We start from the raw sequence: 14,233 nt of genomic DNA on the forward strand, positions 1-14,233 counted from the left end.
ATATACCAAGTTAAAAAAAAAAATAATCCTGCAGGCACTGCATAAATATGAGGAAAATAGTAAACTTTTGAAGTGTTGCCCTTGACCTTTGACCCCATGAACCCAAAATTCCCTTTATAATCACTGCCAGTCAGTACATGCATAATATATACTTTGTTCCACAAAGATACCTTGAACCGATTCCAAGATATTGAGAAGAAAGTGAAATCTTAACATTTTACTTGACCTTTTGACCTTTGACCCTATGACCTTCAACTTTCATCACAGAATCTTAATTGGGCAGTACATATATACACTAAGTTTCAAAAAAAAATCTTGCGGCATTGCATAGATATGGGGGAAATAGTGAAATTTCGAGTATTTGACCTTGACCTTTTGACATCTGACCTTGAGCAGGTGCACTCAAAGGTTGATAGGCACAACTTCAAACCCTAATACACCATATACTAGGTGTTTCAAAAAACATTTCCCACTTTTGATCATTAATAGTTCAAAAACTATTCATCCGATAAAACTGTCATTGATATGAATAATAGCTGAATAGTGTACAATTTGGTTGGAGGTGATTTGAATGTGAAAGCATAAATCAGGTTCATTAAATCTAAGATTGATTTTGAAGTAAGGTTTCAGATTGTGGTCAAATTCTAACCCTCTGTACAAAAATTGAACCTTGCACAGGAACCAATGATGTGTATGTGAGTGTGTGCAGACAATGGCCCTGAACAATGGACATGCCTGAACCACCTGTTGACTAGGCGTCAGTCTGGAGCTCCCAGGCTCATGAACGCTCAATCAATAATTCATGTGGAATGCCCTGGGCACTGCTAGTCTGGATTCATGCACGGTAAAGGGTAAAATGCATGCACATGGAAAAAGGAAGCACATGTTTCCATGTGCTTGCAAGCACCACATTCCATTCCAGCTGGTGATCATTTTCAATTTTTGCTTCACATATCACTAAATTTGGGATATAAATAAGCATAAATGATCTTAAGTTCCTCATTTTAATACAACCGTCTACTAATTAAACAATCTGACAAATTTTTCGCTTTTTGATAAAAAGAAATCATTTTTGGTAAAGAGTTCAGCAGCATTTATCATTGGGGCGATATGTTTCACAGTAGATTTATTTAAGGCTCCATTTACACAAGCGTATACTCTAATTGATTTTCTTTGCTTCCTGTCACCATATTTACGATAGAACAGAAGGTATTCATTGTAATTTCGTTTTTCAGAAGTAGGGAGAGCACTGTCGAGACCCAATGACAGTATCGGCAGGCGTTTGACTTTACACAGATACTGCCAGAGGCTGAATAAAGACTAATTGTGATAGTGGAATTTCTCATGAATAAGTAATGAAGCATTCAAACCCTAACCATTGTTTAGAACCATTGTCAGGGTGTTAACCACACACTCCCATACACACCCATTGACCCTTGTGCAAAGTGAAATTTTGTACAGAGGGTTGAAAATAGAGCAAAATCTGGAACCTAACTGTGAAATTAATCATGGATTTCATGAAATTGATTTATGCTTTCATATTCAAACTACCTCCAACCAAATTGTACACTATTCAGCTATTACTCATATCAATGACAGTGTTATCTGATATATAGTTTATGAATTATTAAGAATCAAAAGTGGGAAATGTTTTTTGAAACACCTAGTACATAATGTACATGCCAAGCTTTGTCAGGATAACTCAAAAGGCTTTTTAATACGCTGTCCACAAAACTCATTACGGATGGACAGACGGAAGGACGGACAACATGAAAACATCATGCCTCCTGCACCACTTCGTGGTGGAGGCATAAATGTAGGGGTTCAAGTCATTATGAAATAGGGATGATTGCTATCAAGAATGCAAGTTCTGTGTATTGACTGTTTCTCTATTTAGCATCTTTTCAATCTGATCCTTTCATTCAAACTGAAAAATAAAAAAATGGCATTCAATTGTTTCTTTTTTGACAAAAACCCATCAGATTCAAACACAAGACACACAGAAAAGAGTCAATTTACCAACCTGACTATGTATTCTTTATTGATTAGTAATTACTTCTTCATTTGTATAACTCACCAAAGGAAATCTTCTCCCACATTTTCCTAAATTTAATGTAAAATCTACTGCATTAATATTTACTTCAGGTTGGTAAACGTACAGTGTATGTGACAATTCAACCTTGAAATTCCAGTGGATTGCTTTCCAAGTACGCAACCCTCTTCCTTCTTCTCTATGGGCAATTCCGCAGTTAGGAGGACATGACAAAAAGATCAATGAAAGAAATGTGCCTTTAGATTTGTCTTCATCTGTAATTGAGGTATCAACTAATGCCGTAGATGTTCAGAAATCATAAAGGTTTTTCAAATTCAGTAAATTTCATTTTCTCTTTTCATAATTTTGTGAGATCTTCAAACAGTCATTTTAAATGTATATGTGGGACTGACGGGGATGATTAAATTCACTTTATTAAATTACAGTGGGTTCCTCTGACATATTTTTTCCTCCAAATTTTGCTAAAGGGAAAAAGACGAATACATGTAAATATTCCAGAGGTTATGTGATAATTCATCAATTACAACACCCCGCACCCAAGATCTCGGCTGTCAATCGCGCAATCGCCACGAAAATTGGCACATGCATTACCTGTGGCGCAATCTACCAAACTATACAAAAAGAAATGGAAATTTTCCTCATAACTATTAATTATACTAATATATGCATATCATTAAAAAAAAATCATAAATTTTGCTCTTAATCAGACAGTAAAGCTCCTCGAATCCTAATTTTTAATGATAACATTCTTTGCAGCATTTCAAATGATGTCCTTAAAACAAAACAAAAAATCTGGATCAAAGCCAATTTCTGATGTATTTTATTGTTTTATGAATTTCGTATGTATTTCTGTTTTTGATCTTTTGTTTTATTTTTTCCCAAAATTTATGACAGAACCTATTTCAAGCATAATTGTTCTAAAATTAATTAGTTTCAGCCTATGAAAGTGAAAATAATACCTTTATGAATAAGAAGAGAAAACCCCATTTGCATAGACTTTATACACAAAACCACGTTTTTGAGCCATTTTCCGTAAGTCAGGAATACATAAAAGGTCGTGCAGCATCGTAATGGTATGTGCAATTTTCGTGAAAATGGTGTCAAAAAGAGGCGCGAGACCCGAAAGTAAAAAGTCAGCAAACGGCACAGTCAAAGAAAATTCGCGCGGCGGAGTAGTCACGAAAAAAGTCGAGGGGGGTGGATTCAAGCCCCCCACCCCTGGCCTTTTTAGGATTATGAGCTGTCTTGTCTCACATCTCTCTTTAAAAACATACACTCATCAATACAAGGAATAAGTACATGAACATTATATGCTAAATTTTTTGTTTAAACTTACTTTTGACAAGGACATGTTTGTCTTGTTTCTTTTATTTCATTTCAGCAAAGCTCTTGGATGTAGATTCTGATTTTAAATTCTCATTTAAATGCAGATGTTTCCATAGGAGTTCCATGATATTTCACCAACAGGTACTAATTAATCAGTTGAGGACGAGTCGCGAGAATACTCTGGCAAGTGTCTATGGGGAAATGCATGTCGAAGCAAAATCAACCCGTCCTCAATTAATCTAGTCTGGACTACCAACACCATAAAAGCAACATTTACATCTTGTCCTCATTATTTTTACCTATTCGTAAAATGAAATATTAATAATCGTCATATGCCAAATTACACTCTCTATCTTTCAAAATCAATTCAGTATCTTTCTCTATTATAAGAATAAAGAGATGAATACAATTACCTAGTGCCCATTTGAGTCTCTTCTTCAAATTGCCCAAATCCCTCCGAAGTCGATAGTTTTCTTCAAGGAGATGATAGATGTCTTCAGAGTTCCATTCCATTGCAGACGGTCCCTGGCTGGTATTCTGCATGCCAAGACAATTAAATGCCAATTTACAGCTGACCAGTTGACTAGCTTCATAATACACATTTATGGAAGTTTCTTCTGTCCGGTCAGAGTGAACAGCCATTCGATTTACCTGTACCAGGGTACTTAAAAAATATATCAATAAGAAAAAAAAAACACTTTTCAATTTATGAATCCAACTTCAGAGCAGTCACTTACATCCCTTGTATGGCGGCCATATTATACTGGGCAACTGGGGGGCTTCCAAAGAAGAACAAGAGTAATTCACGGGGTTATGCAATGAGCCAGGTGTGTTTATGTCAGCGCATGAATGATTTTTTGTTTGAACGTGGATACGCATACTTGAAGCCCCCAGCTAGAAATTACCATCGAAAAAAACAGTACCCACACCAAATTGGTCTATACTTGATTTATGTTTAGTGGTGTTGATGAGTGTTGTGTGTGTAGTGGCAGGTTTGGCACTCTTGGAATGTGTCCAGGTTGGCCTCTTCGGTTGTACATAATTCCTGCACACCATCTTGTCTGATATGGATGCATATTGAACCATGTCTGAGTGTGTATAAGAATTTGGCATGTTCACTGTAGACAGGTGTTATGCCTGTGTACTGAAATGTACATCAGCACAGAGAAATTCCAGTTCCTGTGTGGAAACTGTGGATGTTGGGATATACTAGCATAGCTGTGTGCATACATTTGTGATACAATAGTGTTGACAGTTTGTTGAAGCAAAGGGATATCTGGATTTGATGTGAAGTAAGTCTGCTTCTGGAAGCTTCTTGGTAGTGGTAGAGGACAGCAGGGAGTCAGTGAAAGAGGAGGCAGCTAGTGGGGAAGTCTAGAGATTTCTGGAGTTTGTTTCTGCTGCCACTCCACTTGATTGGTAGTTTGAAAAACAATGTCACGATTTTTGTCATGTGGAAGTTGGGTTGTTCCAGTATATCTACTGTACCTTGAAAGGAGAACAGAACCAATTGAAGTAGAAAAAGAGTGTGCTATCAGTGCTCCAATTCAATGGACTTAATGCATCTTGTCTACCGTATGCTGTTAATGTGAGCCATGAAACTGTTCATATCATATTAATCATAGCATTTAGCAGTGAAAGCGGAGACTGTGTCTACTGTTTTAAAAGATCCGATTCCTGCCTGGAAGTGCTGCTTCTGAACCTATGTCCTCCTTCCTTGAACCATTTCACTTGGAAACTCAGTTTGCATTAGTCGTTGCTATGTCATGCGAAATTCAGACAAGCTTTCAGTTTGCCAAGAGGAGCCTTTGAACTTGAACTTGATCATTCTCTTCATGGAACAATTCAGGCCATAACAAGTGTATCATAGCCTCAAATGGAGGCTCTATGAAATGTTTTTGACAAAAATGTGATTGTCAAGTCATTTCCATACCCTGATGTTACAAACAAAATTGTCACAGAATATTGCAGCCAAACAGTCAAACAGGGAACCTAAAATAACCACTCATTTTCAAACAGAGGCAGCGCCACTGACTGGATAATTAATACTTTATCCACAATAGGGGTGACTGTTGGAAAAAAAAGTCTTACTCTTACAGACAGTATTCTTTATCAGAACAGTTGCCCCAAACAAAGGATACATGTGTTAAATGAAGATTAATTTCTCCTACAGGACTCTTTCATAAACATAATTTAGCATTTGCAGATGAAACAAACACCCAGCATTAGTGCTTTAAAATAGTTTTAAGAATGTGAATTAGGGATAAAAACAACTACTGTAAAAATTTTAACCCGTATAATCAATGGTAAGTATTGTTAAATACACAAAATGTGAATAATAGTTACCAAGACTAAACCGCCTCTACAGTTATGATTTATTTTTAAAAATGCTGATATATCTCCTTATATTTAAGGCTTTATTGTGAACATTTTACATGGAAGAATGTTTTGTGATACAACAGACCTACACTATATGCATTAAATGTGACATCTTGAACATTTTTGAAGTCACAGCTCCCAACAGTAAACTGGACTTTTAAGATTTTCAAGGGCAGCAATGAACACTGGACAGAAGCCATCTGAGTCAGTAGTCCTACCTTTATGTTTCAGAGGGTGAGAAAAGGAAAGAATGTTACTTACACCATAGGCACTCATACTGACTGGTATCAGATGATTGTGTCCCTCTAAATGCAGTAGGTGAATGTGGAAGAGTATTGAAATCTTCCCTCACCAGTATTAAGGAGCTTATTATCCTGTAAGATATGGAAATCAATAGTCGTAATTGAATTTATTGCAAAATCATACAAAATTGTACAGTTCTCTTCATTAAATAGAGCTGTGAAATGTTATAAATTTATGAAAAAGATGCAACACTTAAATATTTACAGAACATGCATTACTGTAAATTTGCTTATTTCTGGCGGTAAATGAAGGTGCTCCAAACAATACAAAACCCAACTGTTGCTTACAGATGATCATACTCACATCCACTGTCCGTGTAAATTTTGTAATCATACTCACATCCACTGTCCATGTAAGTCTTTCTATCAGTATCATACTCACATCCACTGTCCATGTAATTTTCTTTTATCATACTCTCATCTACTGTCCATGTGAATTTTAAGAAGTAAAACGTTTCCTCAAAATTAAATCTTACAAATACCAATTTAAATGGTTACAAATTAAATGGATTGCATATTTTGCTTTTGCATTACCCTTCAGGTGAATATGGTTTACAAGTTCTTGTACTGTACTATGTATAATCATGGGCATAATAATCTTATATCCTATTGAACATACATGTGCAAACACTGAGCACTGCAAAAGGACTTGTGGTCAACCTTGTTAAAAAGTCAAATGCATATATACCGGTAATTTATAAACCTTGAAAGAAAATTAAGCTTATGAAATTCATATTACCAGTCACTGAACTGAAATGTGTAAATGGCTCTAGGTAAATGTGGGGCATTCAAGGAATGCAAAAAGGTCTCAAGTGTTTTAAGGTGACAGAAATGTGTAAACCTGCTACATGTAATCATAACTGTAGCTGGATAAAATGTTCTAAAATTTACAATTTATTACTCAATACAGTTGCATAATAACAGCAGTTTAAAACAGTCTTACGGTACATTAGAAACTATCAGATACAGTGTTAACATTTTTAGTAAAAATACTTTTAATGTCTCTCCTTTGCTTCTATCAAAACAAACACTCTTTCACTTGAATAGACCCTATACTTCAGAATAGACTAACACCACTACCGTAGTGGTGTTTAATAGTCTACTAGATATCAGTCACTCAGTGGACTGTCAAATCTAACTAAAATGTCAAATCTTTTGCAATGAGACAACCAGTTCATTCCGAACGTTACATGCAATGTAATGTAGGCCTATTGCAATTCATCAACACTGATCAAAAGAGATCTAGTACGACTACGCAACTCTGGGTCCATTAATTTGTATACAATGTAAAACATCCTACACAAATACATTTTGTAACTAATAATAGCAATAACATCAGTAAAGGCAGTGTAAATTAATTATCTTGACAGTCACTAGGTCCTCGACCTAACGTTAGACCTCCTAGGGCCTAGTGACTCGGAATTAACAGACATTACAATTTTCCTAGAACTCCTAGTCCTACTAAGTACACTTTGTACTAACGTTTCGTAGCCACAAAAACAGTTCTAACGAGCAACTCAGCCATTGTAATCCACGCACATCAACAAGTGAAGTAAAATTCAAAAGGCTTTGGATATCCTTACAGTACACTCCAGTACAGGGACAATTTTAGGCCCAACCTTAGTTGCCAACGTATTAGTTGCCAACGTTAGTTGGCATGGGGATTCAGATTTTAAATTTAGAATTCTATGCAAGGTATTAAATTAGAAACCGAGTTTAAATCCCCCCCCCCCAAAAAAAAAAAAAAAAAAAAAACCTAGTAAAAACAGCTGTGTGCCTAAGTAGAACAAAACTGACAAGATGCATTAATATAGGGCCTAACCCTATAAAGCCCAAGGGGAGCACATTGTGCCCCCCCCCCCACCATATTTTTCGTTTGCCGCTCCTACACCCTTTACCTGATTTTAACCAAATTTGGTGACTTTTCCTAAAATCTTATTGCGCACAATTTGATGTATAATCTAGCTATGTCTGATATTGCTGGTTGCCATGGCAACCATAAACTGACAACCATGTTTGTCAGATTTTGCATGATTTTCTGTTCCAATTTCAGTTAACAGTATAATAATGGATGAAATGGGGGTTTTCTTGGCTGTAATTTGTTGAAGAACCAAAGGGTGAAGGAATTATGGTTGTGAATTACCCTGAAATGGTTTTCTTGTTATTTCCTTTATTTTCTATATGACATAGGCAGCAAACAATATAGATATAATAAAAAATAATTGAAAATATAGCATTTTCCAAAGACTACCCTTTTATTTTGGGTTATTTTCACACAAGCTGTGCCTGTAATATCATTTGTTTATCATATTATCAATCTGCAAACTCAAAATTACAATATTTTGGATGCGATACCAATATAGGCCTATGTCTTCATTCCAAGCAATACATCATATATAGGTTTTATACATTTCTTTATATTATAATGAATAGCGCCCCCATGTGTTGACCTTGAGAAATTTCAACCATAACAAACAGTGAAGGATGACTGGCTTTTCCTTAATGGTAAATATGAAAATGATTGATATTAAAAAAAGAAAAAAGGTATATACTGGGGATAAAGAAATAAACAGAAAAAAAACATGATTTTAGCATATTTCCTATGTATTTCTTTATATATATTGGTAAATAGCGCCCTCAGTGGATGACCTTGAGAAATTTCAAATGTTGGGTCATGTAGAGTACGAGTTGCTCTATCCATGTGCCAAATATGACTGTCATACATCATATAATAAAGAAGTTATATGGGGGCACAATGTGCGCCCCCCCCCCCCCCCCGGGGCCTGGCAGGGGACAAAATAGCTTGGGCTTGATAGGGTTAAAACGTGTGTAAATTCTGAAGAGAGCTGCAGCAGAGACTCCAACTCTCCCGTTATCGACGGGAGACATGCATCCCGCCGAAAACCCATTTTTGCAAAATCTCCCGTTTTCCCGTTTGAGATTTAATTTCTCCCGCCCTGGTTCTGTGTCTCCCGTTGAAAAGGATTTCTTACTTATTGCTATTGTATGTTGAAAAAAAATAAGCCTTAGATAGCACCAGAGAGCATCTAGAACCCTAGAAACTTTGCGCTTCGCACACATCAACTTGGAGTCTCCCGGCCGTTTGCTAGGGGTTTCAGGCGGGAGAATCTCCAAATCAGAAGGTGCTTTGGGTTGGAGTCTCTGGCCACGGTTGAACGTTCAGTAACAAGCACCCCCAATTCACCCTACACTACCATGTAGCTCGGTTTGAAGTAAGTTATAGTTTTGTAACTTTTGGCGTAGGCCTTCCATTCGGCCTGAAATTCACTGCCAATGTCTCCACTATTAAATACTGGTAGCTAACGCAACAATTGTCGCACCTCAGTCTTTAGGCGGTCAGGTATTCTCCGATGTGGAGAGACTCGATGCCTCACTAGATGTAGCAAGACTTACCCAGAAAGATTTCAATGATTACCGGTAGGCCTACTGGGATTCCCTCCTTGATGTGATGGCAACAGTGAACTTGGGAGTAGAGATGAAACTAACTGCAATGGTGGTGGCTGCAGATGTCCCCCACGTGGCTTTGTCGATGCAGCCGCAGTATGATACACTGTATGCATACAGTTACAACACAGTCATGTTCGTCCAGTTTGCGCAAGGGGACGTACTACGTGCATGCTTCTCGCGCTTTCCTCCACATGTCCACTGGCAATCGAGGGATCGGATGCGCAGATATGCATATTTCTTAGTTTTCCTTACATTGATTATAGAATGACGATGTGAAACGACAAATTACCGGCAGCAACATCAGGAAAATTGCATAGTGATTAAACGCGAGAGAGGGGAGCGAGCGAGGGGAGCGAGCGAGCTTGAAAATTTCGACATTTTACATTCCAAAAGCTGCCGTTTGTAGTTTCGCTTTGGAAATTAAAGGGGGAGGGGCGCCCGCGGTGCGCCCTCCCTAACCGATCCGCCACAGTAGTCATGATTGGGGGAGGTGTACTGTCATTACCGGTAGTAATTAAAACTGATATTTCGAGTCTTCAAAAACCTTAATGTGATTTGTGTAAATAAAAAATATCTTTCATTACGGCGTTTCGTCGCAGTTCGACCTCTCACACATTTTGTCCAATTATAACTCGCTCGTATAGTGACTGCTCTAATTCATACTCCAAATTTAAAATAACATTAACAAGTTCTCAAATTCTTTTCAAATGAACTTTGCATCAACTAAAGTGTAATGCATATTTAATGATCGAAGTTTCAAATTGATAAAGTTACGTGATGTTTCCTAACATAAACCGGACCCTGAATTTAGCTATAATTATATAGGTCTTATGTGTACAGGCTTAATTTGTCGGGCCACTCGGGTGGGGCAAGCTTTATAAATAGCAGACAATAATTTCAACGACTGGATAATTATTATGGAAAAAGACAATTAACTTTTAATAAATTTCTATATACTTTTATGTGAATGTACATTCCTTCAATGTCTAAATTAAATTACTAGTTTACCTGAACAAAGAAAATGATGTTTGCGCGCGCGCGTGTGTGTGTGTGTGTGTGTGTGTTTTATAAACATGGAAAAGTTAAGAAATAGCCACAGGTCAAGTCTTATTATTGGCAATCCGAGGCTAGAATAAAAAAGGGGGGAAATGGTGAAAAAATCACAACACCCATGAATGGGGGCGCTGTGGCATAGTGGATAAGACTCCCGACTCCCAATCGGAGGACCGAGTTCGAGTCCGTCCAGTTGTTGTTGTTGTTGTTGTTGTTGTTGTTGTTGTTGTTGTTGTTGTTATAATTTTTGGCGTTGCATACAAAACTCCAATATTTCACGGAAAACAATATTCATTATTTTATTTTTAGACACCACGTTAATTTTTTTTTCGCACATATCATAAACAAAATATTTTTCAAAATATATATAAGATAAACATAAAAAAAATGTCCTTTGCACTGGTCCACTCAACCTGCCAACCGCTGTCTAATGGTATAATCTTGCCAACCCAGCTTTGTACATTTAGCAGGCTTCTCAGCACAAAGGCCTAGGCCACCCATATACATGGAGAGCATGCGGGGGGGGGGGGCGCAAAGATATCAAAAATTTTTAGAAACAATTTGAATAATAATCAATTTCTCAAACTGTAATAATCAATTTCTCATACTGTAAGCACTTTCATTTGGAGCTTAATTAAAGTGAATTTATCAACAGTGTTAGTTTGCTTTAAATACAGCAACAAAAACAAACCTAGAAAACTATGTGAGAAGGAAAAAAAAGAAAAAAAGACACAGGGTCTACAGCAATCTGAATCTATTTGTCCTTTTTAGGTATTTTAAAACGATATGTAAATTGCGTGGTTGTAATAAAACATATATGTTTAACTCTTTCTGATTAACTTCTTTTTTCATCAACTTCCTCTCATCTTCAAACATATCACAATGTAATAAATAATGCTCTACAGTTTCTCGAACCATACATGTGGCACACATTCCCGTCGGATGTTTGCCAATAATATACACTGTACATAGTGATTTAATCTTGCCACACCAAATCTCAATCTACAAGCAACAACTTCCTCTCTCCTTGTACGGCAACCCAGTGATGTGCCCGAAAAATATTCGCTGCCCGGAAAGGTGTGACAGGGCCTAAACACGGTTGCGGGTAAAAAAAAAAAAAAATAATAATAATAATAATAATAATAATAATTATGCGTGCGCACCTCCGGGCGACTACGGTTGAGATACAATGTACATGCTAGGTATACTGTCATGTGCGGATCATCTACGGGGACCTCCGGGTAGTCAAAATTGTTCTTTGCAAGTCGCACGCAAGGCTTGCCCGCGAAGGTGTGACACGGCCTTAACAGGCCTATTTAGGTGATACGCTTTCAGCGTATCACCTATTGTGTTTGTCAAAATCTTCCTTTCTTTCTTTTTATTCTTCTTTCTTTCTGGCACATTTTGTGTCGTGAATATCTCAACATTGACATGACGGAATAACATGACATTTTCAGTCAACATGTCTCATGACAACATCTAGCCACAATAAGGTTTTCATGACAGTAACATATCTATGACGTCATCTAGGCGCCATTTTGTGATTTTCGGACCATGTTACATGATCGATCATAACTTCATAACTAAAGGTCATTTCTGTATCATTTTCATTGAACATAAAGTTCAGGTCACGCTCTTACTTTTTAATGCTAATTACCTAGGACATCATTACGCGCGCATTAGCGCGCGTCAAACTTTTAAAAGGCTCAAAACGACTTCCCAATGGGAAATCTCGAAGTTTCAGACAATTTTAAGCGTTCCGCGCGTTCGCGTCCGTCCGCGCATTTCCGCGCACAGTGCGCGTAAGCAACATGAAAATGCACATTTTTTGACAGATTTGGATTCCTGATACATTAGGTAACAGTATCCATTGATTTCCGATCAATTTCGACCTATAACAAAGGAATGCGCTGGCGTCAAAGTTGAAATTTCGTGTGCGCGTCTATGTGGAAATATAGCGAAAAACATGTCTTTGTTTATTTCGCCATAGCTCTTTAAAACGTCAGGTGACCCTATGTTTTTATTGCATATTACAAAAGCATATGAATTGAAAATAACGTTTCAAGTATCAATATTTCCCTAAATACATTATGACGTCATCATATCATCATCTGAAATCAAAAAAGTGGAATTAATTTTTTGAGGTACTGTTTCTGACATTCATTTGCTCGTATCTCTGTTGTTTAAGCTCAATATTATCCCAAATTCAGATATGTTGTACTTTGAACATTTGCCTTTTGAGTCCATGTCATGGTTATGAAATTTGATGACGTCATCATACCTTAAATTGTGATTAAAGGTAAAGATGCAAAATCGGACCATACTACGTGTTATGTCAATGGGAGGTGATTTTTTTTTCAAACCATGCATTGACTTGACAACGTTTAAGCACCTTTATCTCAGCTGATTTTGCTTCATTTCTTCTGAAACTTAAGTATGTTGTAGCTGAGACAATAAGCTTTAGTAATCATGCATTTTATTTTTTGAAATCCTATCATCAGGTTGACAATTTTGCAGTTTAAAGCTGAAAATGAGAATGGAATGTGGACAAAACGATTCCCGATTCAGCTTTCACATACATAAGTTTACGTTCCTCATATTTTCTCGCCGAGACGTATGGCCGAGTGGTTAAAGGCGACGTCTCAGAGACGTGAGGTTGCGGGTTCGAACCCCACAAGATCACGAAACAAAACACTTAGCTATTTTACTTTTTTTCTTCAATTTTGTATTACATATTCGTCCATGTAGAAATCACGTTCGTATAAACGCACCTATACACACACACAGACACACACCATATCCCTTTTTTTTTGTGTTGGAGACCACATTGCTTCGACTGCTGCACAATTTTGTAGGCTGACTTTGTCAAACCGATCATAGTATGTAATGACGACGACGGAGGTGTTGTACTTTGAACAATTGTCTTTCAAGACCATGTCATTGTTTTGTACTTTGATGACGTCATCACACTGAAAATTGTGATTAAAGGCAAGGTATCAAAACTAGCCGATTATAGGCTTTATGTCTACGGCGCGTATTTTTCCCAAGTTGCCAGAAATGGCATAGCGACATCAGTCGTTACAAGGCCGCATTTCCGTCTAGCAATGCAATACATGTTCACGCGGCCACGATTGTTGAGTGGGCATTGACTTTTTCCCCCTGTAATATCCATACATTTCTTTTTTGCCTTACCATGTCCGGGGATGTCCCGTGGCCGAGTGGTTAGAGAAACGGTTTTGCATGCACGCTCAATATAACTTCAAGGTGCCTATATCACATTCTTTTCTTTGTCGATCACAGATGACCGACACCTGATGACCCCAAGCGTATCACCTAACTCGTCAGCGTGACGAGTTTCATATCTCGTTTCTCGTTATTGTTGTCCACGCATGACATCATAAACTCTAATAGTCTTCTTATCCAGTCATTAGAACACCAAAATCTTAATAATTTTTGCATCGACTGTCCGATTTTCCTCAAACTTTCACTGATGTGTTCTGCTAATTAGTTGTTGGTTTCACTCCATCCAAATTGCTCTTTATAGGTTTTTGTTTCCTTTAACAGGTTTGCAGATACAGCAATCCATAAAAATAAGACTTAAAGATAAAAATAAAAATTCAAATCGAGGTCCCCTCCCCCTTTCCTTAACTTG

General features: G+C 37.3%; 1 protein-coding gene across 3 annotated transcripts in view; it reads right to left on the reverse strand.

Annotated features, from left to right (window-relative positions):
- Nucleotides 1-9,610, reverse strand: part of LOC140239923 (uncharacterized) — a 23,133-nt gene extending 13,523 nt beyond the window's left edge. The window contains exons 1-3 of one of the 3 annotated variants that reach the window (XM_072319739.1): nt 9,475-9,581; nt 6,020-6,132; nt 3,793-3,916 (exon numbers count right to left, since the gene is read on the reverse strand). In XM_072319739.1, the coding sequence (XP_072175840.1) occupies nt 3,793-3,916; nt 6,020-6,034 (139 nt within the window). In that variant the 5' untranslated portion in view covers nt 6,035-6,132; nt 9,475-9,581. Of the gene's footprint in view, nt 1-3,792; nt 3,917-4,030; nt 4,113-6,019; nt 6,133-9,474 lie in introns of those variants that run through there. The other 2 variants (XM_072319740.1, XM_072319741.1) reach the window with 2 other exon arrangements.
- Nucleotides 9,611-14,233: the final 4,623 nt, after the last annotated feature.

This window comes from Diadema setosum, chromosome 16 (assembly GCF_964275005.1).
Source record: "Diadema setosum chromosome 16, eeDiaSeto1, whole genome shotgun sequence".
Classification (NCBI taxonomy): domain Eukaryota; kingdom Metazoa; phylum Echinodermata; class Echinoidea; order Diadematoida; family Diadematidae; genus Diadema; species Diadema setosum.